General features: G+C 48.6%; 1 protein-coding gene across 2 annotated transcripts in view; it reads right to left on the minus strand.

Moving 5' to 3' along the window:
* Window positions 1–95: 95 nt before the first annotated feature.
* Window positions 96–25,899, minus strand: part of fn1b (fibronectin 1b) — a 31,841-nt gene continuing 6,037 nt past the window's right edge. Inside the window, exons 11-42 of one of the 2 annotated variants that reach the window (XM_064970396.1) lie at window positions 25,500–25,628; window positions 23,619–23,762; window positions 22,121–22,242; window positions 20,536–20,704; window positions 20,183–20,362; window positions 19,524–19,652; window positions 16,967–17,251; window positions 15,682–15,960; window positions 15,188–15,451; window positions 13,619–13,882; window positions 13,257–13,343; window positions 12,553–12,744; window positions 10,951–11,232; window positions 9,679–9,870; window positions 9,422–9,511; window positions 8,141–8,407; window positions 7,223–7,504; window positions 6,689–6,844; window positions 6,361–6,477; window positions 5,924–6,193; window positions 5,657–5,844; window positions 5,439–5,526; window positions 5,159–5,338; window positions 4,609–4,890; window positions 4,325–4,414; window positions 3,230–3,675; window positions 2,541–2,679; window positions 2,162–2,326; window positions 1,829–1,954; window positions 1,258–1,364; window positions 1,039–1,140; window positions 96–919 (exon numbers count right to left, since the gene is read on the minus strand). In XM_064970396.1, the coding sequence (XP_064826468.1) occupies window positions 830–919; window positions 1,039–1,140; window positions 1,258–1,364; window positions 1,829–1,954; window positions 2,162–2,326; window positions 2,541–2,679; window positions 3,230–3,675; window positions 4,325–4,414; window positions 4,609–4,890; window positions 5,159–5,338; window positions 5,439–5,526; window positions 5,657–5,844; window positions 5,924–6,193; window positions 6,361–6,477; window positions 6,689–6,844; window positions 7,223–7,504; window positions 8,141–8,407; window positions 9,422–9,511; window positions 9,679–9,870; window positions 10,951–11,232; window positions 12,553–12,744; window positions 13,257–13,343; window positions 13,619–13,882; window positions 15,188–15,451; window positions 15,682–15,960; window positions 16,967–17,251; window positions 19,524–19,652; window positions 20,183–20,362; window positions 20,536–20,704; window positions 22,121–22,242; window positions 23,619–23,762; window positions 25,500–25,628 (5,903 nt within the window). In that variant the 3' untranslated portion in view covers window positions 96–829. The remainder of the gene's footprint in view (window positions 920–1,038; window positions 1,141–1,257; window positions 1,365–1,828; window positions 1,955–2,161; window positions 2,327–2,540; window positions 2,680–3,229; window positions 3,676–4,324; window positions 4,415–4,608; window positions 4,891–5,158; window positions 5,339–5,438; window positions 5,527–5,656; window positions 5,845–5,923; window positions 6,194–6,360; window positions 6,478–6,688; window positions 6,845–7,222; window positions 7,505–8,140; window positions 8,408–9,421; window positions 9,512–9,678; window positions 9,871–10,950; window positions 11,233–12,552; window positions 12,745–13,256; window positions 13,344–13,618; window positions 13,883–15,187; window positions 15,452–15,681; window positions 15,961–16,966; window positions 17,252–19,523; window positions 19,653–20,182; window positions 20,363–20,535; window positions 20,705–22,120; window positions 22,243–23,618; window positions 23,763–25,499; window positions 25,629–25,899) is intronic. The other variant, XM_064970397.1, reaches the window with a different exon arrangement.

Consider the following 25,899-nt stretch of genomic DNA (forward strand, 5'->3'; position numbering starts at 1 on the left):
GATTTTGATGAGGATTTATTTTATTATGTTACGTAGATTTACACTGGTGCATCAATCTATGTATAAACAGTTATTCAAGAAACAAAGGCAATTCATGAGGTTCTTTTCAACTTTATCAAAACAAGGGAATCTCCATCAAACTTTGGCACCTTTTAGTACAAAAATAAAACCAGAACAATGTCGACACCCCAGGTCTCACATTCACACCAACAATGCTGTGATTAAAGGGATAAATAAAATGCATTAAAGAGTTTCAAAATTACAACAACTCAGTGTCAATCACACAGGCAGTGCTACCCCTGTCTGCACAGAGGCTACAGAAAAAGCAAAATGATTTCAAACACTTGTCGACATGGCAACTACACCAACATTCTCTCAAAACAGTGCTTTTGATTTCAGACGGTTTTAGATTTTATAGAAGTAAAAAAATAATAATAAATGATTAGGACAAACGGTAATACTGGACAGGTAGTCTTGGAAATGTATCATTTGTAAAAGACAAGCACATCTGAACTGTTAACAAGCACTTCAAACACATACCTTCGGGGACAGGGGAAGATTTGAATCTCTTTAAGGAATGTTCCTTTTAACCTTTAAGTGTCTCAAAGAGAAATGACAACAGACAACTTAACCAACATCCTGAAAGTGTGCAGGGGGTTCTCTTAAGACTAGGAAGGCATGGACCTACAGTATGTAGGTGTGTTAGATATGGTTAAGCTGATCAGTAAGGCTCCGATGTGTTAGTTCAGGTCTGTCTCTGACTGGACAGGGCGACCTCCTCTTCAGGGAGACTTGACAGACCATGGGTAAGGAAGAGGAGATTTATCTTTTACTCCAGGGGATTCTGGGGGATGTGTCCTTCTGCCAGTGCGTCTGCCAGTAGTTCAGGTCGAAGGCATTCGATGGGGCACTGGATGTTCTGCAGAAGGAGACAGACAGACACGAGGTCAGTATGGGTCCAACCTCAGCATGGGGATGTCAAGTTCTAATCCAACACATTTTCTCAGTTGTCTTTTGAGAGCGTAGTCTATGACTCACCACTTTGCGTAGTGTGTTGGTGGGGTCCCTGTATCGGACGGGCTGCAGCAGACTAGAGTCAACCTCAGCACCTGGTCTACGACAGTTCTCACAACGCCAGCCCTGAGAGGAGGACAAGCATTACATTTACACACGTTGGTCATTTAGCAGGTGCTCTTGTCCAAGTTGCATTCAACTAATGTCGGTAAGACAAGCATAGCCGTTGCCAGTAAAAGTGACCTGTTGTCCTCCGTAGCAGGTGCAGGTACAGATGGCTCCCAGGTATTCTTTCTGCCACTGGTTACCAATCTGGTACATCTTCCCATCGTCATAGCAGGTGGACTCATCTGTAAACACACACGCAGGAGAGGGAATCACACACAGGCAGACATGGAGGAGGTCACACAGGCAGACATTGTTGAGGTCACACAGGCAGACATTGATGAGGTCACACAGGCAGACATGGAGGAGGTCACACGGACAGACATTGATGAGGTCACACTGGCAGACATGGAGGAGGTCACACAGGCAGACATTGATGAGGTCACACAGGCAGACATTGATGAGGTCACACAGGCAGACATGGAGGAGGTCACACATGCAGACATTGATGAGGTCACACATGCAGACATTGATGAGGTCACACAGGCAGACATAGAGGAGGTCACACAGGCAGACATTGATGAGGTCACACAGGCAGACATTGGAACTGTATTGTGTTGTATTCTGACATGCTGCCAGAGAAGTTCTGTGTTCTTCCTTTAATATCCAAACAAGTGCAGGTGGTGACTGATGTTAAAGTGCTACTTACGTGGTTCACACTTGAACTCTCCCTTCCCGTTGCCCAGGCAGGTGCAGCTCATCATGGGGCCCTTCTCCTCCTGACGCTCCCATTTCTCCCCGATACGGTAGTTGTTACCTCCATCATGACACCACTCTGTTGATGGACAGGGAGCGCGAGAGAGGGGGGAGATATAGAGAACAACAAAAAAGGTCAGACCTGTTGCAAAACATCCGACACTGTCTCCCAGCCCCCAGATCGGATTGGTGTAACCAATATGGCAACCATTACACCCAGCCAGTCAGGTGGCAAGGGATCAATAAAGTTTCTTAAATTGCATTGAGGAGGTAGTTAAATACTCACTAGAGGAGTCACATCGGAAGTGTCCACTGCCTAGTCCCAGACACCTGCACCACAGCTTGAAGCCCGTCTCAGACATGCGCTCCCACTCGGTCCCAACGTCATGGTAGGTCGCTGTGAAGGTGTCGTAGCACGAGTCCTTATCTGTGCCGGTGGAACCCTCTGTCACTACAGGTGGAAGAGAGGGGGTTAATTTCACCACAGAATCACAGGCTAAGCTGTGTAAGTAAACACCTATCTATGAACTTTCTGAACTATATTTTCTGACCGTGGAACAGCATGACTCAAAACAACATCAGGATTCACTCATACCATCTATTCTATAGGTTCAATTTCAGTACTGATCCTAGATCAGTTGTCATAGTCACTGCTGGTTCCTTACGGGTGTTGCCGGCGGTGACAATCTCCTCCAGGATCTTGTGTTTGAGTGCCCCCTTCAGGGCCTCTACGATAACGTTGTAGGAGGCTCCACTGGTCAGGCCGATCAGAGTGGCACTGGTGGAGGTACCAGGCAGACGCATCTGAGACAGGAGGGAGAGAGAGGAGATGGAAGGAGAGGGAGGGAGATGGAGGGAGAGAGAGGGAAGGAGAGGGAGGGAGAGAGAGGGAAGGATAGAGAGAGAGAGATGGAGGGAGAGGGAGGGAGAGAGAGGGAAGGATAGAGAGAGAGATGGAGAGAGAGGGAAGGATAGAGAGAGAGAGATGGAGGGAAGGAGAGGGAAGGAGAGGAGATGGAAGGAGAGAGGGAGAGAGAGGGAGGGAAGGAGAGGAAGGAGAGGGAGAGAGAGAGGGAAGGAGAGGAAAGGAGGGACAGAGAGAGAGATGGAAGGAGAGAGAGAGAGAGAGAGATAAAAGGAAAGAGAGAGATGGAAGGATAGAGAGATTGGGAGAGAGAGAGATGGAAGGATAGAGAGATTGGGAGAGATGAATGGGAATGAGAGGTGTAGACCATCATTATAAATAAGAATTTGTTCTTAACTGACTTGGCTAGTTAAATAAAGATTACACTTTAAAAAAGTGCCTCTTAGATGTGTCTTTATATGTGTGTGTGTGTGTGCCGTGCCCTCTCACCTGGAACATCTTCTCGTTGACGTGTGTCAGAGGGTTGCAGGACACCAGGTACTCTGAACTCTGCTTGTAAGGCTTCCAGGCGATGGTGGTCTGGGTCTGGGCCTCCTGAGGGATTCCTGTGTCCTTCTCTGGAAAACCAAAGGGAGAGCCACCAGGCACGTTCACGCTCACCACCGGCACCCTGCGCCCCTCCGCGTCCGGAAGGGGCACAAACACCAGGGGTGTCTGGCCATTCCCATAGGGTGTCTGGCCGTTCCCATAGGGTGTCTGGGGGTTCTGGTTGTTGTACTCAGTGTACTCCACGTTCTGGCCCTGGCCCCCCAGGGTGTCTAGGCCGTTGTTACCTACTACTGTTGGGACACGGCTCTCCTTTTCTTCAGGCACGTCCAGGTGGTCGTAGCCTCCGGGGCGGTTGGGGAGTGGCAGTGTAAGCAGGGATTCACGTTCTGGCCGGGAGAGAGGGGTTAGGAAGCAAGCGAGTTAGGGAGGGAGTAGGGAGTTAGAGGAGCTGCAGTAGCATGGCGCCGCCAGCAGGGGGTGGCAGTAAGTCTGCATACTAGAGCCACTACTGCATTTAACATTTACATTTAAGTCATTTAGCAGACGCTCTTATCCAGAGCGACTTACAAATTAGTACTGCAAAGCACTGCACTTGAAGTAGAAGTTGCCCCCAAGCACAGATCTAAGATCAGATTACCCTACCCCCGTTTTAGTTTTAACCATTAAGGGGAGTGGAAAAATATCTGACCCTGTATCAGTGGTTTGGGCAAATATCTACTCCAAAGCCTGCCACTGCCGTCAATACCTTTTGAATCGCTTGTTTATTCAAAACGTATTCAAAGTGAGTGAGTAGTATTATTGTTTAAAAAGACATGGCTGTTTGTAACAGATGCTGGCACGACTACAAACCAAATCTAACATCTCGGCCTATGAGTTGCTAGGCTGTTCTTACAATATTCTACTGCAGCTAAGTACATATGCAGGCTTCCCAAACCTTTCTTTGTAACATCACCATTCAGGTACAAAAAAAATCTGGTTTTGGGCCATGTGTGTATGTAGACGTATGTGTAAAGTGTGTGTATGTGCTGTACTCACGAGTCCTGGCCGTGCCCACCAATGGGGTGCTTCTCTGGACATTCTGAAGAGCGATGATCTTGATGATGTACTCGGTACCTGGTCTCAAACCTGAAAACATCCAACAACATCAAGCATCAAACTCTGCTGGAGGAAATCAGATGTCGATTTGAGTCGATTCCGGTGTTTTCCATAAACTGGGCGTGTTGAGAGGCCTGAGCTTTCAGAGGGTGAAGAGGAAGGGGTGGAGTTTAAGAGGGCAGGGTAACTTGAGAGAGAGAGAGAGCGCAGAGTTTGACGTTTACCAGAGATGGTGGCGTAGTTCTGGCCAGCGTGGGGGCGGGGGGTAAGCTCACGGGGCTGCGCCCTGCCTGCCTCCTCGTAGGTAATGTAATATCCTGTGATGCGCGTGGCGGGGGGTTCCCAGCTGAAGGAGATGGAGTTGGGAGTCAGGGAGGTGAACTGGAGGTTGGTGGGGGAATGCACCACTGGTTTGGCTGTGGTGGCCGTGAGGGTGAAGGGGGCGCTGCGTGCATCGCCGTTGATGGTGTAGATGTGGATAGTGTAGGAGGTGCCTGGCTCCAGACCTAAAGGACATCAAACACAACACACTTTCAGTGCATGGGTTATGTGCATGGGTTTACTATAATGATGATAGTTTAGGTGAAAGTGAGGATGGATAATGTAGCTGAATGTAGATTTGGCGATAATAGGTAATGCAGTTCATTTATAGATGAGAGTGGTGAAAGTTGTGTGATGTAGTCTACTGTAGATGAGAGTGGTGATGGGTGGGTAATGTAGTTGACGGTAGATGAGAGTGGTGATAGCTGGGTAATGTAGTCTACTGTACAGTACCAGTGATGGTGTAGGTGCGCTGCTCTCCGGGGATTGTCTTCTTGATGGCGGGGCGGCTGCCGCCGAGGGGCTGGGCTTCGATGAGGTACCCGGTGATGGTCTCAACCTTAGCACGCCAGGTCAGCGTGATGGCCGAGTCCTTCACGTCAGAGATACGCACACGCCGAGGAGGACTGATGTCTGGGAGAGAGAGAGGAAGGAAGAGGGAGAAAGAGAGGGTGAGTTTACAGTGAGTAAACCAGTGGGCGAGTAGAGTTAAAACTCTGTGAAAGCTGCTTACTGTCCAGCGTGGTGACCTCTCCCTCCAGGGGTCGGCTGGTCACAGAGTTCTTCAGGGCGTAAACGTGCACTGTGTACAGAGTGGCCACCTACACAGGTAACACACGTTGACAGACACATAAATACAGTGACAATACATGACCTGAATTTAGACCTTTAACAGACACCTTTATCTAGAACACAGTTATGACACATTCAGAATACTGGTCTGTTATTTACCATGAGTCCTGGGACCACGGCGCGCGTGGTGTCTGGGGCGATGGTCATCTCCTTGGTGGGTCCATTGTTGTTCTTGGGGTTCACAACCACACGGTACCCAGACAGCCCGGAGCTGGGGGAGCGCCACGAGACAATGAAGGAGGTGTCACCAACCTCAGAGATGTCCAGATTGGTGGGAGCAGGGATAGCTGGGGGTAGAGATGGACATTAACTATTTGCGTGTGTGTGTGCGTGTCTGTATGTGTGTGTGTGTCTGGTATCTCCTACCTGTGGCCTGTGTGCCCACCAGTGGGGTGCTGGGGGTGCGTCCGTGCAGAGCGATGACCTTAACAGTGTACTCTGTGCCAGGGCGGAGATTCCTCAGCACCACGGTATCGTCTGTCCCTCTGGGCGCCGGGCGCAGCTCTCTCTCGCCCTCCTCAGGGCTGGAGTACATCACGCGGTATGATGTCACTGTGCCGTCCGGACTGTCCCATGTGATCCTCAGGGAGGTGGAGTCCACCTCAGAGAAGGACAGGGCCTTGGGACGGTCCATTGCTGCAAGGAAATGGGGGGGGGGGAATGAAGGCCAGAAAGAAGGGAACATCAGAATAACATACATTTGAACATTTCTGTCCTCTGTTATCATGACAGATCAATGTTTTAAATCTTTTACAATCTGAATGCATGCATACACGCATGTACACACACACACACACACACACCTGTGATGGCGTTCTCTACCAGAGGTGTGGAAGGTTCTCCATCAGTTCCCAGAGCGGTCACACTCAGAACGTACTCCACCGTGGGCATCAAGCCAGTAAACGTAATCTCAGTCTGATCTAGATCCACGGCAAGAGAAAGAGAGAGAGACAGAGAGAGAGAGAGAGAGAGAGAGAGAGAGAGATAGGTTGAGCACAGGAGTATAGCTGTAGAACAATAGAGGCTAAAGCTCCTTTTTATCAATGTCTCACAACACAGTCACAAAATGTCTGCCGTACATATGATCACAGACGGGCAGAGGGCAGGGGAGAGAGCAGGGGCAGGTCTTACCAGGGGCCACCACCTCAGAGAAAGAGGGGCCCTGTCCATTCTTGGGGACGCTGGTGACCCTGTAGCCCTTGATGGGGCCCTGGGCCGCGGACCAGCGCACTGTGATGGTGTTGTCCTTCACATCTGTCACGTCCATGTTGGTGGGGCCCTCCACGTCTACGGAGGGAGGGAGAGAGGGGGGAGGGAGTGAAAGAGGGTGATATGGGAGGATTACAAATGATCTACACATGAATCTAAAACTGTTTTCTTCCTCTGATCATTCCTCTCTACTGGTAGATCAAGGCATCATTTCCAGATAACCAAATACATGTGAAATCTGTAATTGTAATAATGGACACTAGATGGCGACACCAGATCAGAGCCTGTCCTGTCCCAGACATGAACATGTCTATAAATATGTAGTTGATCACGTGTAATTAATATGAGCATGACACTTAATCCAAACTGCTCCTGTAAGTCTCTCTGGATAATTGTGTCTGCTAAATGACCAACATGTTGATGTAATAAAGGTGTATTAAACCATCAGCCCCGTACCAGTCTTGTGACTGATGTAGATGGGTGTGCTGGAGGCCGGGCTGTCCCCTCTCCCTGTCACAGCGTAGACGGTGATGGTGTAGTCTGTCCCTGGGTTCAGGTTAGAGATGGTGGCCTCGGACTGGGAGCCGGGGACAGTGAACTCCTTAGCAGGGCTTTCTCCACCTGTCTCTCCGTGGGTGATCCTGTAGTACCTCACGGTGACAGAGGGGGCGTCCCAGCGGATGGTGATGCTGGTGGGGCTGGTTGAGGTCACTTCCAGGTCGGTGGGGGCGTCAGAGACTAGTGGAGAGAGGAGATCAGGAAATAAGACTAGACAGATTAGAAAGAACAAAGAGAAGGGAGGATGAAGAGGAGGAGGGAGAGAGACAGACAGAGCGAGAGAGACAGACAGACAAAGAGAGACAGACAGAGAGCAAGAGAGCTTGACAGAAAGGCAGACAGAGAGCGAGCGAGACAGACAGACAGACAGAGAGACAGACAGACCGACAGAGAGCGAGAGAGAGACAGAGAGAGAGGCAGAGCGAAACAGAGAGAGAGACAGAGCGAGACAGAAAGAGACAGAGAAAGAGAGAGACAGACAGAGAGCGAGCGAGCGAGACAGACAGAGACAGACCGACAGAGAGTGAGAGAGCAAGAGAGAGAGAGTGAGTGAGAAAGACAGACAGAGAGCGACAGACAGACAGACAGAGAGAGAGACTGAAAGCATAGAACGATAACAGATAAAGACAGAGACATGAGGCTGTATCACAACCGGCTGTGATTGGGAGTCCGATAGGGCGGCGCACAACTGACTCAGCATCGTCTGGGTTAGGGTTTGGCCGGGTTGGCCGTCATTGTAAATAAGATTTTTCCTTAACTGACTTGCCTAGTTAAATAAAGGTTCATTAAAAAATGAAACCAGTCAATACTACTCACTAGTAGCCTGAGTGCCAGTGAGAGGCAGACTCTCCTGGTTCCCGCTGACAGCGTAGACCTCAACACTGTACTCTGTCTCGGGAGCCAGGCCAGTCAGGGTGAAGTGGCTCCTGGTCGGGGGCAGTCTCTCGTCCTTGGCCCTGCCTCCACTGGTCATCTGGTAATGGATACGGTAGCCGGTGATCACGGCGCCGGGGGCCAGCCAGTGGATGGTGAAGGAGTTGGTCAGGACGTCAGCAAAGTCCAGGCCAGTGGGAGAGTCCAGGGCTACGGAGGAGAACAGAGACACACAGCCATGATCTACATGATACACACGCTGTAGGCATACATATCACTTACTACATCCTGTAGGCATACATATCACTTACTACATCCTGTAGGCATACATATCACTTACTACATCCTGTAGGCATACACATCGCTTACTACATCCTGTAGGCATACACATCGCTTACTACATCCTGTAGGCATACATATCACTTACTACATCCTGTAGGCATACATATCACATCCTGTATGCATACATATCACTTACTACATCCTGTAGGCATACATATCACTTACTACATCCTGTAGGCATACATATCACTTACTACATCCTGTAGGCATACATATCACTTACTACATCCTGTAGGCATACACACTTACTCATCCTGTAGGCATACACACTTACATCCTGTAGGCATACACATACATCCTGTAGGCATACATACTACATCCTGTAGGCATACATATCACTTACTACATCCTGTAGGCATACATATCACATCCTGTATGCATACATATCACTTACTACATCCCGTAGGCATACATATCACTTACTACATCCTGTAGGCATACATATCACTTACTACATCCTGTAGGCATACATATCACTTACTACATCCTGTAGGCATACATATCACCTACTACATCCTGTAGGCATATCACTTACTACATCCTGTAGGCATACACATATCACTTACTACATCCTGTAGGCATACATATCACTTACTACATCCTGTAGGCATACATATCACTTACTACATCCTGTAGGCATACATATCACTTACTACATCCTGTAGGCATACATATCACTTACTACATCCTGTAGGCATACATATCACTTACTACATCCTGTAGGCATACATATCACTTACTACATCCTGTAGGCATACATATCACTTACTACATCCTGTAGGCATACATATCACTTACTATTAGTGCAAAACTACATGTGCATTTATGTCTCTTTTGAATCCATTTATCCTGACAAACTGTCCTGTGTCTGTCCATACTCACTTGTTCTCTGAGTGCCAGTGACTGGTGCGCTTTCTCTCTCCTCGTAAACACACACCACGCTCACCCTGTACTCTGTGTTGGGCAGCAGGTCTGGAGGAGAGATGGACAGGAAAACACACGTTCGTTACCTCATAGTTAGTCCGACGCCACAATACACTGCATGAACCAGTGAGGTTTATGACACAATACATACAATGGTAATAGTACTGTTCTATTTAGTTCAGGGGTAGGTCATAGGTCATGATGATGTCACTCACTCTGCAGCAGGAAGGTGTTGGTGGCTCCGCCCACGTTGAGCTCCTTGACATCGTCGTCGTTGCTGCTGGGGTGATAGCGGATGACGAAGCGTGTGATGTCACTGGGCGTGGGGACGTTGGGGACGGTCCAGCTGACCCTCATGTGATCGGGGCCCACCCCTCCGAAGTTCAGGTTGGTGGGGGCGGGGACGGCTGGGTGGGAGAGGGGAGATAATTAGGATACTAACTAGGAAATTATGTGGTAACAATAGATACCTTTAACCTTTAATAGATTGCTTCTATTCCCAAGAAGACCAAAATTAAAGTATTTGATAATGATTCATTATTTTATGACAATTTTAACATGCAATGTCCAGGTTATTATCATCTGACCATGTAATAACCAGGTTATTACCATCTGAGCACGTAATGACCAGGTTATTACCATCTGACCATGTAATGACCAGGTTATTACCATCTAACCACGTAATGACCAGGTTATTACCATCTGACCATGTAATGACCAGGTTATTACCATCTAACCACGTAATGACCAGGTTATTACCATCTGAGCACGTAATGACCAGGTTATCACCATCTGACCACGTAATGACCAGGTTATCACCATCTGACCATGTAATGACCAGGTTATCACCATCTGACCATGTAATGACCAGGTTATTACCATCTGACCATGTAATGACCAGGTTATTACCATCTGACCATGTAATGACCAGGTTATTACCATCTGACCACGTAATGACCAGGTTATTACCATCTAACCACATAATGACCAGGTTATTACCATCTGACCATGTAATGACCAGGTTATTACCATCTGACCATGTAATGACCAGGTTATTACCATCTGACCACGTAATGACCAGGTTATTACCATCTGACCATGTAATGTATAGCTGACTGTAAAGTAAAGCATAACCAACAGGTATTTACAATGAGAAGTATTATAAGAGCATGCCAAGGAGAGGGGAGCTCCACACAGTTACCTCCAGGCCTTCTGTGGCATGTCCAGATGGGACAAGTCAACCAGACAAGAGAGGACACACTAGAGAGCATGGCAGGTATGAAAGAAAAACCTGGACGCAATCAACAATGACATTACTGCTATGATCAGAGAATATATCTACAACATGGTGAGTATGTACGGTGAGTATGTAAGGTGAGTATGTAAGGTTTGTGAGGCAGTATATTCAGTATTTAGCTTCTCTCATAGCCCCCCACCCGCCCTGTCTAACGACCCCCTCCCCTTGTAAAGTTGAAGGTTCAAATCACCAGTCTGGGTTTGCGTTCTGCGTGTGGCCGGCTCGCTCTCCCCTTCCTCTGTTATCGTAGTGACACTGATGTCATAATCCACACCGGGCTCCAGCCCGCGCACCGTATAATGGCCCGTCGACGAGTCCACCGTATCCATGATGATGGGCAAACTCTCGCCCGACGCCATAACCGTTACCCGGTAACTGGTGATGGCGGTAACGTTTACCAGGGCGGTCCAGCGCAGGCCCACAGTGGTGTCGGTGACGTCGACAAAGTCCAGGTCGTTTAGCTTGGGCACGTCTGAGAGGTTTGAGTGCAGAGCGAGGCGCAGGCAGAATAAGACATACAGACACAGAAACCATAGCAGACAGACAGAATCAAAGCAGATGAATGAACGTTCCCGGTGATGCAGAGCCAAACACAGTGGGACAGACAGCACAACACCCTGTAGCAGAACGACAGTAGCCATGCTGGTAAGAGTTAGATTATCAGACCCATGAATTATGTCGACTAGATCAATGACAGGGAAGGATGCTCATGGGTTTTCACAGAAATGGTTTTTCAACCGGCATATTCAACTGATATCCTCAATGAATTAAGAGCTCTACCTTCTCCATGCATATCTTACAAACAAACAGCCATGGAACATAATTACAGTTCAGCCAATGACCATGTTAGCCGGACAGTGTGCAATTGAGGCATCACAACGGACAAAAGACAAACATGTACTGCAATGGTAATACAGAATGAACAACTGGGGATTTCTACTGAAATTAAGAGTGATTTTAGGAATTATCCTTCAGTGAAAAGTGCTTTCAGCGTGATCAGCCGTGACAGTGTGTTTTGCTGGCAGGGAGATTCCGTACTTCAGAGAGAAGCCAGACTGGGACGTTTAGGGGAAGTTGGGCCTGTCCAGGTTTACCACTTTTATGGAACGTGTACCGGAGTGTGACGTGGGAATAAATCGGCGTTGGGAACCGTGAATATAAGAAGGGGTGGCAGAAGTATCCAATCGTACTTCAACCTTTCCTGGCCACGGATTGAGAAGGAAAGCTATCCAATACACACACACACACACACACACACACACACACACACACACACACACACACACACACACACACACACACACACACACACACACACACACACAGAGGTGTGCAACACACCATAGTGAACACACACACACACACATTCAAACACTCCCCTTAAAATCAACCAATAGCGAAGACAAAACCATTGAATGTGTGTATCTGTGTGTTGAATCTGTGTGTGTGTTTATGTGTTGAATCTGTGTTTTATGTGTTGTATCCCTGTGTGTGTGTGTGTGTGTTGAATCTGTCTGTGTGTGTGTGTGTTTATGTTTTGTATCCCTGTGTGTGTGTGTGTGTGTGTTTGTTCTGTGTCTGTGTTTATGTGTTGAATCTGTGTGTGTGTTGATATGTTTGTGTGTCTTTCTATCTGTTGGAGCAACAGAACCACCAGCTCCACAGCAAACAGACACTACCTGATCCAGAATCAGTCTAACCCTTCAACACTGCACAGCTCAACCTCAGCCCATGCTCAGGTCCACTGATCTGAAATCAGCTGTGTGTAGCTGGGTGAGACAGCCAGTCCTACCTTGGGTGACAGTGGTGGACACAGGGACACTCTCCAGGTTGTCTTTGACAGTGTAGACAGAGACGTTGTACTCCACTCCTGGACTCAGGTTCTCCAGGATTAACTGGTTCTGGACCGGCTGGACTAACTCCTCCAGGGAGTTTCCTCGCTGCCCATTGGTCGGGGTGCATGTCACTCTGTAGCCTGTGATGTCTGTAATAATAATTATAATTATAATAATAATAACAACAACAATCCAAATAACAATAATCATCGAAATAACAATAATAACAACAATAATACAATTATAATTTGGTGGGTGCTTATATTTCATATATGTATAAGTACGAATTATACGCATGTGTGAATTGGAAATGTGTTTTTTGCATATCCCATCTCCCCCTGAGACAACCTCAGAGAGTGGGGTCATGGCCAGGGTCTGTTGGGGGAGGGGACAGGAGGGCAGAGGAGACAGGGAAGTGAGCAGCGGAGTTAACCAACCTAGATCTGCCAGGATTTCATGGAAGTACTTGTAACCATTCAAAAGAGAGAGAGAGACAGAGACACAGACAGAGAGAAGCCTTGTTCCTGCTGGCACAACGTTCTGAGGAAAGACAAGGTCCAGACAGAGTGATCCAGAGCCACAGTGAGCCTGTCCTGGTTCCTGGGCCTTGGGCAGTGTGTCTGTGGCGTGTGCTGTAGGAGGGAGCAGAGTCAATATTTACCTGGAGTGTTGGCGCCGCCCCACAGGACAGTCAGCTCACCCGTGTCCGCGTTGGACTGCGTACTGAGGTCAGTGGGGGGAGACAGTTCTGGAGGGGAAGAAACATCACCTAAGTCTATACGTGGTAAAAGAACACCCTGTGGCACATTTAAAAAACCACAGACTACCTTACATGGTTTAAGTAAACTGACTGCAGAAACCTTGAAACAACTCATTACTCCCTAACTGTACAACATCTATATAGATTTGTTTTTTACCCCAAAATGCCTACAGCAACAACACGTCTTCCTTGGAAAAAAGGCATTCTGACCTCAATAAAATAAATAGTTGACCGGAGTCTCTCTCTCTTTCTTGGTTACTTACGAGTGACAACGTTTTTAGTGATGGGGTTGCCGCGGTCACGTCCGTTGATAATGGGCTGTACACTGTAAGTGTACTCAGTCCCAGGGGTCAGGCCTGACACAAAGATACTTCCTGAGTCAGAGGTCACATCCCTGGGTGACTCTCCTCCCTGACTGGGTCTCACAGACAGCCTGAAGCTGAACCTGCTAACAGGGGTCCAGGAGATGATGATGGAGGTATCGGTCACATCAGTGGTGAAGCGAGGGGCATTACCCATCTTTGGGGCTGAGGGGAGGAGAGAGAGAGTGAGAGAGAGGGGGAGTGAGAGACAGCAAAAGAGGGAGAGAGAGAAAGAGAAAGAGAGATAGAAAAAAGAGAGAGATGGGGAGGTGGAGAGAGAGAGGGTGGGTGGAGAGAGACAGGGGGTGGAGAGAGACAGAGGGGGGGTGGAGAGAGACAGAGGGGGTGGAGAGAGACAGAGGGGGTGGAGAGAGACAGAGGGGGTGGAGAGAGACAGAGGGGGGGGTGGAGAGAGACAGAGGAGACAGGGGGGTGGAGGGGGGTGGAGAGACAGAGGGGGGTGGAGAGAGACAGAGGGGGGTGGAGAGAGACAGAGGGGGGTGGGGTGGAGAGAGACAGAGGGGGTGGAGAGAGACAGAGGGGGGGAGGAGAGAGAGAGACAGAGGGGTGGATAGAGACAGAGAGACAGAGGGGGTGGAGAGAGACAGAGGGGGTGGAGAGAGACAGGGGGGTGGAGAGAGACAGAGGGGGGGAAGAGAGACAGAGGGGGTGGAGAGAGACAGAGGGGGTGGAGAGAGACAGAGGGGGGTGGAGAGAGACAGGGGGGGGGTGGAGAGAATATAACATCAGTGTCTTTCCTTTTTCTGCTTCATAATTCAAATAAACTCAAATCTGGAGTTGAATTGATCAATACCATTTAAACACCTTGCCACAAGCTCAGCAGAACAGAAGACTACAGTACTCAACAGAAGACTACAGTACTCAACAGAAGACTACAGTACTCAACAGAAGACTACAGTACTCAACAGAAGACTACAGTCCTCAACAGAAGACTACAGTACTCAACAGAAGACGACAGTCCTCAACAGAAGACTACAGTCCTCAACAGAAGACTACAGTACTCAACAGAAGACTACAGTCCTCAACAGAAGACGACAGTCCTCAACAGAAGACTACAGTACTCAACAGAAGACTACAGTCCTCAACAGAAGACTACAGTACTCAACAGAAGACTACAGTCCTCAACAGAAGACTACAGTCCTCAACAGAAGACGACAGTCCTCAACAGAAGACTACAGTACTCAACAGAAGACTACAGTACTCAACAGAAGACTACAGTACTCAACAGAAGACCTCACAGAAGACTACAGTACTCAACAGAAGACTCAACAGAAGACTACAGTCCTCAACAGAAGACTACAGTCCTCAACAGAAGACTACAGTCCTCAACAGAAGACGACAGTCCTCAACAGAAGACTACAGTACTCAACAGAAGACTACAGTACTCAACAGAAGACTACAGTACTCAACAGAAGACTACAGTACTCAACAGAAGACTACAGTACTCACAGGTGGTGAAGATGCCATTGACTTCCTCACTCAACACGTTGTCCTGCTCAGAGTGCAGTTTGACGGTGTAGTCTGTGTCGGGGCGGAGGCCTCGCAGGGGGAACTGTGTCTGCCCGCCGGGGATTCTCTTCTGGGTTGGGCTGGAGCCCTCCACGCTCAGGAACAGACGGTAGCCGCTGATGCTAGCCCTGGGAGCCTCCCAGATCACTATCACACTGTCCTCGCCGATGTCAGTGAAACGCAGGTTGGTGGGGGCGTCGGGCTCTGACAGGGGTAACACACGTAGGGTCACAACATGGGTACAACCACAGTATATCTATGAGAATCTCAGTCTATCTGCAGGTTTGAAATGAACGACACTGCAGTCGGACTGCTCAGCATCACTGATCTACCAACCCTTCTCACATAGAGTAACTACTTAGAACGTGATGCACCTCGACTTACTCAAACGGATCCCCTCAACACGCTGTTAGTGTCTGCACATGTATACTCACTGGTGGCTCTCTCTCCCGTCAGCGGCTCGCTCTCCACTCCTCCGTTGATGGCGTAGATGTTGAAGCGGTACAGGGTTCCGGGCTGCAGGTGGGTGATCTCTGCGTACGCGTTGGCCGTCATGGGCAGCTGCAGGGGCCTCTGGGGCGTGTCACCGGGGGTAACGGGGGCGAAGGTCACGCGGTAACCCGACACCTCGCTGGGAGGGCCGGTCCAGGTGATGATGATTTTCACGTCAGACACCTCGTAGAACTGCAGGTCGGTCGGGGAGCGGACTTCCTCTGTGGACAGGAAGTAGGAAGTAGGTCATCTTGTGTGTTGATGGCATATTGCCTTGTGTTGCGGTGCAAGAAAAGGAGTCAGATGAAGTTGAAACTATACGCTGATCTAAGGTCAGTGTTGGATTGTAATGTGGAACATATTTCTACTTTACCAGCTGAGAGGACGTTGAAAAGACAATGCCAGACAGGAAATTGAAAATGGAGAAACTCTGCTGTCAAGATGAGAAGGATTTAGAGCTGAAGGGAGGATAAGACATCAACAAGAATGACCCAGATAGTGAGTGTGTGTGTTTTTTTGTGTGTGTCTGTGCGCGTGAAAGTGTGTGAGTCTGTATCTTTCTTGTGTGAAAGTACTTAAGTCAGTGAGGGAGTTGAGAGAACCAGTCTGACAGGCCCAGTCCAGAACCAAACAGAGGAGAAACCCTACCCCAGGTTCCATCTGGCCCTACATGGCTAGCCCAGAGCCCTAGGCTCCTCCAAGCTCACACTCTACCAACTGTCACTCACAGCAGGGACTGACTCCACCCGAGAGAGAGAGAGAGAGAGAGAGAGAGAGAGAGAGAGAGAGAGAGAGAGAGAGAGAGAGAAGCACTCCCCTAGAAGGTACAATGAAATGGCTCCATGGCTTCAAACTATAATTTTACTGCCTGGGCCAACACTCTCCGAAGAAAAGATGCGATCTAGAACCTAAAAGGGTTCTCCGGCTGTCCCCATAGGAGAACCCTTTGAATAGGAATGTAGCTGTATAGGAAATGATTGACTCTAATGTTGGAAGGGTGATAAAGTGCATGCCAAAATCAACTCAAAGTCAGTTCAAACCAAGTCTGAGGTAGAAATGACTGCAAGCCAATTCAACTGAAGGACATTGGTCAATGGCCTATGCTCCTTATAGGAGCCATGGGCTGAAGTCAAGTAAGTCAAGTCTGAGGTTTTGTTATGGTTAGAGTGTGTGTAGGGTTAGGGTCATGTTTGGTTCTGTTGTTCTGTATGCTGTCCAGTTCTCTACCTGGTGCTGGCTCTCCGGCCGTGTTGACCTGGACGAAGATGGGCTCGCTCTCCTGGTTCTCCTCCACAGCGTAAATGCTGATGTTGTAGAGCAGGCCAGGTCGAAGGTCAACCAGGGTCACGGAGGTCTCAGTGTCTGGGAGGATGAGCTCGGTGCTGCTGCCCTCTACTGACGGGGTGAAGACCAAACGGTAGCCTGTGATGGGGGCCTGGGGCTTGGACCAGCTGATGGAGATAGAGGTTTCTCCCACCTGGTTGATCTGATGTTCAGCAGGGGCATCAGGAGCTGAGGGGGGATAAGGAGCACTGGATTTTTATTTATTTATCTTTTATTTCACCTTTATTTAACCAGGTAGGCCAGTTGAGAACAAGTTCTCATTTACAATTGCGACCTGGCCACGATAAAGCAAAGCAGTTCAACACATACAACAACACAGAGTTACACATGGAGTAAAACAAACATACAGACAATAATACAGTAGAAACATAAGTCTATATATGATGTGAGCAAATGAGGTGAGATAAGGGAGGTAAAGGCAAAAAAAAGGCCATGGTGGCGAAGTAAATACAATATATATATATATATATATATATAGGAAGTAAAACACTGGAATGGTAGATTTGCAGTGGAAGAATGTGCAGTAGAAATAACAAATAATTAGATTAGAGAAGAGGTCAATGTATTCCTGTCAGAGAGTGAATTATGATGGTGAAGGGTGAGGGTGATAAAAGGTGAGGGTTATGAAGGGTGAAGGTTAAGGGGATGAAGAGTAAAGGTGATGAAGGGTGAGGGTTATGAAGGGTGAGGGTGATGAAGAGTAACGGTGATGAAGGGTGAGGGTTATGAAGGGTGAGGGTGATGAAGAGTAATGGTGATGAAGGGTGAGGGTTATGAAGGGTGAAGGTTAAGGGGATGAAGAGTAACGGTGATGAAGGGTGAGGGTTATGAAGGGTGAGGGTGATGAAGAGTAACGGTGATGAAGGGTGAGGGTTATGAAGGGTGAGGGTGATGAAGAGTAACGGTGATGAAGGGTGAGGGTTATGAAGGGTGAGGGTGATGAAGAGTAACGGTGATGAAGGGTGAGGGTTATGAAGGGTGAGGGTTATGAAGGTTAAGGGGATGAAGAGTAACGGTGATGAAGGGTGAGGGTTATGAAGGGTAAAGGGGATGAAGGGTGAGGGTTATGAAGGGTGAAGGTTAAGGGGATGAAGAGTAACGGTGATGAAGGGTGAGGGTTATGAAGGGTGAGGGTGATGAAGAGTAACGGTGATGAAGGGTGAGGGTTATGAAGGGTAAAGGTGATGAAGGGTGAGGGTTATGAAGGGTGAGGGTGATGAAGAGTAACGGTGATGAAGGGTGAGGGTTATGAAGGTTGAGGGTGATGAAGAGTAACGGTGATGAAGGGTGAGGGTTATGAAGGGTAAAGGGGATGAAGGGTGAGGGTTATGAAGGTTAAGTGAAGGGGTGATGAAGGGTGAGGGTTATGAAGGGTAAAGGGGATGAAGGGTGAGGGTTATGAAGGGTAAAGGGGATGAAGGGTGAGGGTTATGAAGGGTAAAGGGGATGAAGGGTGAGGGTTATGAAGGGTGAAGGGAATGAAGAGTAACGGTGATGAAGGGTGAGGGTGATGAAGGGTGAAGGTTAAGGGGATGAAGAGTAAAGGTGATGAAGGGTGAGGGTTATGAAGGGTGAAGGTTAAGGGGATGAAGAGTAAAGGTGATGAAGGGTGAGGGTTATGAAGGGTGAGGGTGATGAAGAGTAACGGTGATGAAGGGTGAGGGTTATGAAGGGTAAAGGGGATGAAGGGTGAGAGTTATGAAGGGTAAAGGGGATGAAGGGTGAGGGTTATGAAGGTTAAGGGGATGAAGAGTAACGGTGATGAAGGGTGAGGGTTATGAAGGGTAAAGGGGATGAAGAGTAACGGTGATGAAGGGTGAGGGGGATGAAGAGTAACGGTGATGAAGGGTGAGGGTTATGAAGGTTAAGGGGATGAAGAGTAACAGTGATGAAGGGTGAGGGTGATGAAGAGTAACGGTGATGAAGGGTGAGGGTTATGAAGGGTAAGGGGATGAAGGTTAAGGGGATGAAGAGTAACAGTGATGAAGGGTGAGGGTGATGAAGAGTAACGGTGATGAAGGGTGAGGGTTATGAAGGTTAAGGGGATGAAGAGTAACAGTGATGAAGGGTGAGGGTGATGAAGAGTAACGGTGATGAAGGGTGAGGGTTATGAAGAGTAACGGTGATGAAGGGTGAGGGTTATGAAGGGTGAGGGTTATGAAGGGTAAGGGTTATGAAGGTTAAGGGGATGAAGAGTAACAGTGATGAAGGGTGAGGGTGATGAAGAGTAACGGTGATGAAGGGTGAGGGTTATGAAGGTTAAGGGGATGAAGAGTAACAGTGATGAAGGGTGAGGGTGATGAAGAGTAACGGTGATGAAGGGTGAGGGTTATGAAGGTTAAGGGGATGAAGAGTAACGGTGATGAAGGGTGAGGGTTATGAAGGGTAAAGGGGATGAAGAGTAATGGTGATGAAGGGTGTGTGAAAGCTGGTATAATACCTGTGGTCTGAGAGGTGGTGAGGATGAGGGTGGGTTCTCCCTGAGGGGAAACCTCATACACGTTGACGTTGTATCTACGGCCAGGCAGGAGGTCACTGATGCTCACAGAGGTGGTGGTACGGGGCAGGTCTGATGGACAGAGACAATCAATCATTCAATTAAAACATCAATCAACCAATCGAGACAATCAATCATTCAATTAAAACATAAACTAGAAAACTCTTCTGGATGTTCTAATCAGGACTGGAATAAACAAAAACTCGGATGTTCTATACTAAGTAAGACTGGAATAAACTATCTTCTGGATGTTCTATACTGCAGGAGTAAGACTGGAATAAACTAGAAAACTCTTCTGGATGTTCTATACTGCAGGAGTAAGACTGGAATAAACTGGAAACCTCTTCTGGATGGTCTATACTGCAGGAGTAAGACTGGAATAAACTAGAAAACTCTTCTGGATGGTCTATACTGCAGGAGTAAGACTGGAATAAACTAGAAAACTCTTCTGGATGTTCTATACTGCAGGAGTAAGACTGGAATAAACTGGAAACCTCTTCTGGATGGTCTATACTGCAGGAGTAAGACTGGAATAAACTGGAAACCTCTTCTGGATGGTCTATACTGCAGGAGTTAGTCCAGTAAATGTTGGAGCTACTCACCCAGGACCTGAGGTTTGGCTCCGTCCTCACTCAGCTCATACTCCACTCTGAAGCCTGACACGGTGTCGGAGGCTGACACCCAGGAGATGATGAAGCTGCTGGACGTGATCTCTGTCACCGACTCAGAAGTGTCCACCACGGGAGGAGGCTGGGTCGTCTCACCCTCAGAGGTCACCCCAACTGGACAAGGGTGGTAATAACACATTAATAACACTTAAGATTTTTAGGAGAGAAAAAGAGACAGGTTTGTGAAAGTGTAGCTATATAGAGGAACCAAAGAGACGGACACAGTGGAATCAACGGTCGGTGTAACATTAATACACTCAAAACACACACACAGTTGGGAGACTTACGGGAGCCGTAGGTGGTGGTGAAGTCAAAGCGGGTGACCTCGCGGCGTCCATAGCGCAGGATGCTGATCAGCTGACCCTCATAGGTAATACCTGGCCGCAGCCCAGCGATGGTGTACGAGTTCAGGTTACCTGGGATGGTGGCCTCTCTCCAGGGGGCACGGGTGTTTTTCTACCAGGGGTCAAAGGGCAGAGAACAGAAGGGAGAGGTCAGGGAGTGAACTTCAAAGATAGCAAGGGTCAAAGTGCTGAAAACATCATGGTGATACGAACCAATTTCTATCTGACGTACTGTATATATATATACACACACACACATTACTTCAGATACAAATGGGTACAAATATAGATATATATATTTAACCTACAGTGTCAGGACTATGAATGAATGAGATGATATGGAATGAAAAACGGTGGGCAACATTTACAGTCTGCACTACTAACACTCATTCCAACACTCTCCAAGCCCAGCCTATTGCCAATGTGGTCACTGGCATTGACTCTCTGGCACCCTGTCTCTCTGCCCCTCCCTGCTTCTGGGGATATTCAACTTGGCTTCGGACGATCGGAAAACTACAGATTCTTCACAACACGAGAGAGAAAGAGAGAGAGAGAGGGAGAGTGAGAGAGTGAGAGAGAGAGAGAGAGAGAGAGAGAGAGAGAGAGAGAGAGAGAGAGAGAGAGATGGAGAGAGAGAGAGAGAGAGAGAGAGAGAGAGAGAGAGAGAGAGAGAGGACCCCCATCCAAAACATACAAACCACTACCACTTAGCAGGAAATATGTTTGAATTAAATAAAGGGTAACAGCTTGGCAGATCAGGGCCCCTTCAGAGAGAGTGTGAGACGAGAGGAAACTGGATTTTTCCTTTAGGAGAGAAACACACAGCATTTGTACTGTAGCTGGATGTTGAGGGTTGTTTGTGACCGTCCGATACAATTTGGATCTATGTGTATGTGAGTGTGTGTTTTTCAGGCGAGTTCAAGAACCCCCCACAACCTTGTTTTTCTGTGCTCAAAACCTGTCCTCTTCTTCAGAGTTGACACAGAGACAACTAAATGTTGCAACCTCCTGTTTGGGCACTGGTTTACTCATTACTTTTCAGCAACACTTTCAGGAATGGAATAGGAACATTCACTTTAAGTGATTCAGGATTTTTTTTAAAGAACGTCATGTGAAAAACAGTACCTGGAATAACTTGTTTCCACTTTGGATATCGGAGAATTAAAAACAGGTAGAGTACTTCAAGAGAGTATGTTCACCTCTTGTGGTACTGCTTCCTATAAGACAGTCAGTCCACCTCTAGTGGCATAGGGCTTCAAGGGCTATCGAGTGGTGCAGCGGTCTAAGGCACTGCCTCGCAGTGCTAGAGGCGTCATGACAGACTCAGGATTGATCCTGGGCTGTATCACAGCCGGCCGGGATCGGGAGTCTCATAGGGCGGGGCACAACTGGCTGAGCGCTGTGAAGGGGTAGGCCGTCACTGTAAATAAGACTTTATTCTTAACTGACCTGCCTCGTTAAATAAAAGAGTGTGGCTGCACTACCACCAATGACCAGTATCTAGGATGAGCAGTAGAGAGCCACTTACCACTCTCCACTTGAGGATATACTGGGTGATGTGTGAGGAGGCTGGGGCGTTCCACTGGATGGGGTGGGAGTCAGGCTGCTTCCCTGCCTCTGTGATAATCACCTGGACTGGGCGGTGGCCACCTGGGGAGAGAGGAGGAGGAAGAAGAGAGAGTATATTATTACAAGTCTGTAGTCTACGATCAAGCCAAATGTCACAGACAAGATGGTACTGAACAAATGCTACTCCGTGAACAACTTTATATTAAGGTTCTGTAAATAAACACACAATTGTTAAAAGTCACATTCGCTTTTCAGTGTCAATTGGTTCACAGTTCACACCAGACAGACCTGGTGTGACCAAAAAAGGTCCTAGACTAACTTGTCAGTACAGTGGGTTGGATGGAAACTAGTCCGAACCAGAAGTCTCTCCACTCTCTGGTCTCAACCAACTATGACACCCACTGGGCCTGTAAATCACTAGGTGTCTTCAGTGTCTGAAATCGCACCAGGGCAATATGTCCACCCCCACTGACTCACACTCACTCACACACACCATACATACAAACACCTCCCTGTCACAGGTGAGCAACTCGCAGCAACAGCAGGGAGTCATTTGACCTGCACTCTTAAGGTCCCTGGCCTGCACCAAACATAACTCTAAACAATCAAAACATACATTTATTCCTCTGTATCTGTAACAGGCCACATGGCAAAACTAGGGCAGGATAACAGGGTGCAGGATTCAGAACTTAGACTGGGCTCAAAGTGTTTCAGAACACTGCATCAAAGTGGCCAGTTGGTAACTCCTGGTTGGTGTGGTCTGAACACAGCTCAGCTGAGCTTTTCTGATTGACACAGTCCCCTATAGAGCACGGGCTCAGTGCAGGACGAGCCAGTGCTGTGAGGGGCCTCTTAGGAGGTGGAGTTGGGACTGTTTCGCCCAAAGCGTGTTACCACCCAGTGGTTTGAGAGAGAGACAGGAAGTGTGCGCAGGTAATTAAGTCCCCCAACCTCTCGGCCCTCCCTGCCCAGCTGGGTAGAACAACAATACTCAGCCTCTCAGTAGGGGAGAGCCAACAAAGACCTCCGAAACTACAAAGACCCACGGAGGGAGGGGGGGCGAGAAAGGTGGACGGACGCACCCCTCTCCATTTGCCCCACATCAATGTTTAGCAGTCCCCTCCCCCCTCCCTGCAGAGGTGGTGAAGGGGTGACACACCGCCCCCTCGTTTAATTTGAAAGGGCCTTTCGATAGAGGGGGGATGGAGGGTATTGAAAGGAGGGAGTGAATGGGACAGTTAAAAAGAAGAGCTAACAACGATTAACTCCCAGCAGGTGTCCAAGGCGTAAAGAGAAGGGGGTGGGGCATGGATGGCGAGGGAGGGGTAATGTCCTTGATCAACACCCCACTGAAGACAGCCCTGACCTGGGTTATCTGCCCAGAGGACACACTCAGACAGTTCCACTTATGCTTCACTGGTCACACTTCTGTTAGCCAATCAGACTTCTCTCCTTACCTGGGAAGGTCTGCTGTGGCTCGCAGCTCATCTCACCAATACCGTTGCCGTAGCAATAGCAGCGGTAGAGGACTTGGTGGATGGTTTTGTCCCAGGTCTCTCCAATCTGATAGAACGCCCTGCTCTCAGGCTCCTGGCACTGGTCTGGAGGGAGAGAGAGGAGGAGAGAGATAAACTCCCATATCTATGGGGTGAAATACCACAGTGTGACATCACAGCAGCAAGATTTGTGACCTGTTCCCAAAAGAAAAGGGCAACCAGTGAAGAACAAACACCATTGTAAATACAACCTATATTTATGTTGATTTATTTTCCCTTTTGTACTTTAACTATTTGTACATAATATGACATTTGTAATGTCTTTATTCCTTTGTAACTTTTGTGTAATGTTTACTGTACATGTAATATTTATTTCACTTTTGTTTGTTATCTATTTCACTTGCTTTGGCAATGTAAACATATGTTTCCATGCCAATAAAGCCCTTACATTTAAATTAAATGGAGAGAGAGGAGGGGAGAGAGAGACAGAGAGAGACAGAGAGAGGAGGGGAGAGAGAGACAGAGAGAGACAGAGAGAGGAGGGGAGAGAGAGACAGGGAGAGGAGGGAGAGAGAGAGAGAGAGACAGAGAGAGGAGGGGAGAGAGAGACAGAGAGAGGAGGGGAGAGAGAGAGAGACAGAGAGACAGAGATAGGAGGGGAGAGAGAGACAGAGAGAGACAGGGAGAGGAGGGGAGAGAGAGACAGGGAGAGGAGGGGAGAGAGAGACAGAGAGAGACAGAGAGAGGAGGGGAGAGAGAGACAGAGAGACAGAGAGAGGAGGGGAGAGAGAGACAGAGAGAGACAGGGAGAGGAGGGGAGAGAGAGACAGAGAGAGACAGAGAGAGGAGGGGAGAGGAGGGGAGAGAGAGACAGGGAGAGGAGGGGAGAGAGAGACAGAGAGAGACAGAGAGAGGAGGGGAGAGAGAGACAGAGAGAGACAGAGAGAGGAGGGGAGAGAGACAGAGAGAGACAGGGAGAGGAGGGGAGAGAGAGACAGAGAGAGACAGAGAGAGGAGGGGAGAGGAGGGGAGAGAGAGACAGAGAGAGACAGAGAGAGGAGGGGAGAGAGAGACAGGGAGAGGAGAGAGAGACAGAGAGACAGAGAGGAGGGGAGAGAGAGACAGAGAGAGGAGGGGAGAGAGAGACAGAGAGAGACAGAGAGAGGAGGGGAGAGAGAGAGACAGAGAGACAGAGAGAGGAGGGGAGAGAGAGACAGAGAGAGACAGGGAGAGGAGGGGAGAGAGACAGAGAGAGGAGGGGAGAGAGAGACAGAGAGAGGAGGGGAGAGAGAGACAGAGAGAGGAGGGGAGAGAGAGACAGAGAGAGACAGAGAGAGGAGGGGAGAGAGAGACAGAGAGAGATAGAGAGAGAGAGGGGGGAGAGAGAGACAGAGAGAGACAGGGAGAGGAGGGGAGAGAGAGACAGAGAGAGTAGGGGAGAGAGAGACAGAGAGAGACAAAGAGAGGAGGGGAGAGAGAGACAGAGAGAGGAGGGGAGAGAGAGACAGAGAGAGGAGGGGAGAGAGAGACAGAGAGAGACAGAGAGAGGAGGGGAGGGGAGAGAGAGACAGAGAGAGACAGAGAGAGGAGGGGAGGGGAGAGAGAGACAGAGAGAGACAGAGAGAGGAGGGGAGGGGAGAGAGAGACAGAGAGAGACAGAGAGAGGAGGGGAGGGGGGGGAGAGAGAGACAGAGAGAGACAGAGAGAGGAGGGGAAGGAAAGCGATTCAAATTCCTGCTGCCAAAAATCTCTTTAGAATGTCAGCCTCCTCTTAGATAGAAAGGGCCAGAGGTGTGATAAGGCTTTATTGGAGTTCTGAAGAGAAACCAGAGAGAAACTCACCGATGGCGTCGCACTTCCAGCGCCCGCGTCCCTGTCCATAGCAGGTGCAATTCATCATGTAGCCCTGGTCATGGCGCTTGGTGAAGGTCTGGCTCACCTCATAGGTCAGCCCATCCACAATGCACTGGTCTGGAGGAGGAAGGAGACTAGATGTTTTAATGACGTACTGGTCTGGGGTAGGAAGGAGACAAGGGGTTTTAATGATGTACTAGTCTGGGGTAGGAAGGAGAGGAGACAATGGGTTTTAATGATGTACTGGTCTGGGGTAGGAAGGAGACAAGGGGTTTTAATGATGTACTGGTCTGGGGTAGGAAGGAGACAAGGGGTTTTAATGATGCACTGGTCTGGGGTAGGAAGGAGACAAGGGGTTTTAATGATGTACTGGTCTGGGGTAGGAAGG

The sequence above is a fragment of the Oncorhynchus masou genome, chromosome 7 (assembly GCF_036934945.1).
Source record: "Oncorhynchus masou masou isolate Uvic2021 chromosome 7, UVic_Omas_1.1, whole genome shotgun sequence".
NCBI classification, from domain to species: Eukaryota; Metazoa; Chordata; class Actinopteri; order Salmoniformes; family Salmonidae; genus Oncorhynchus; species Oncorhynchus masou.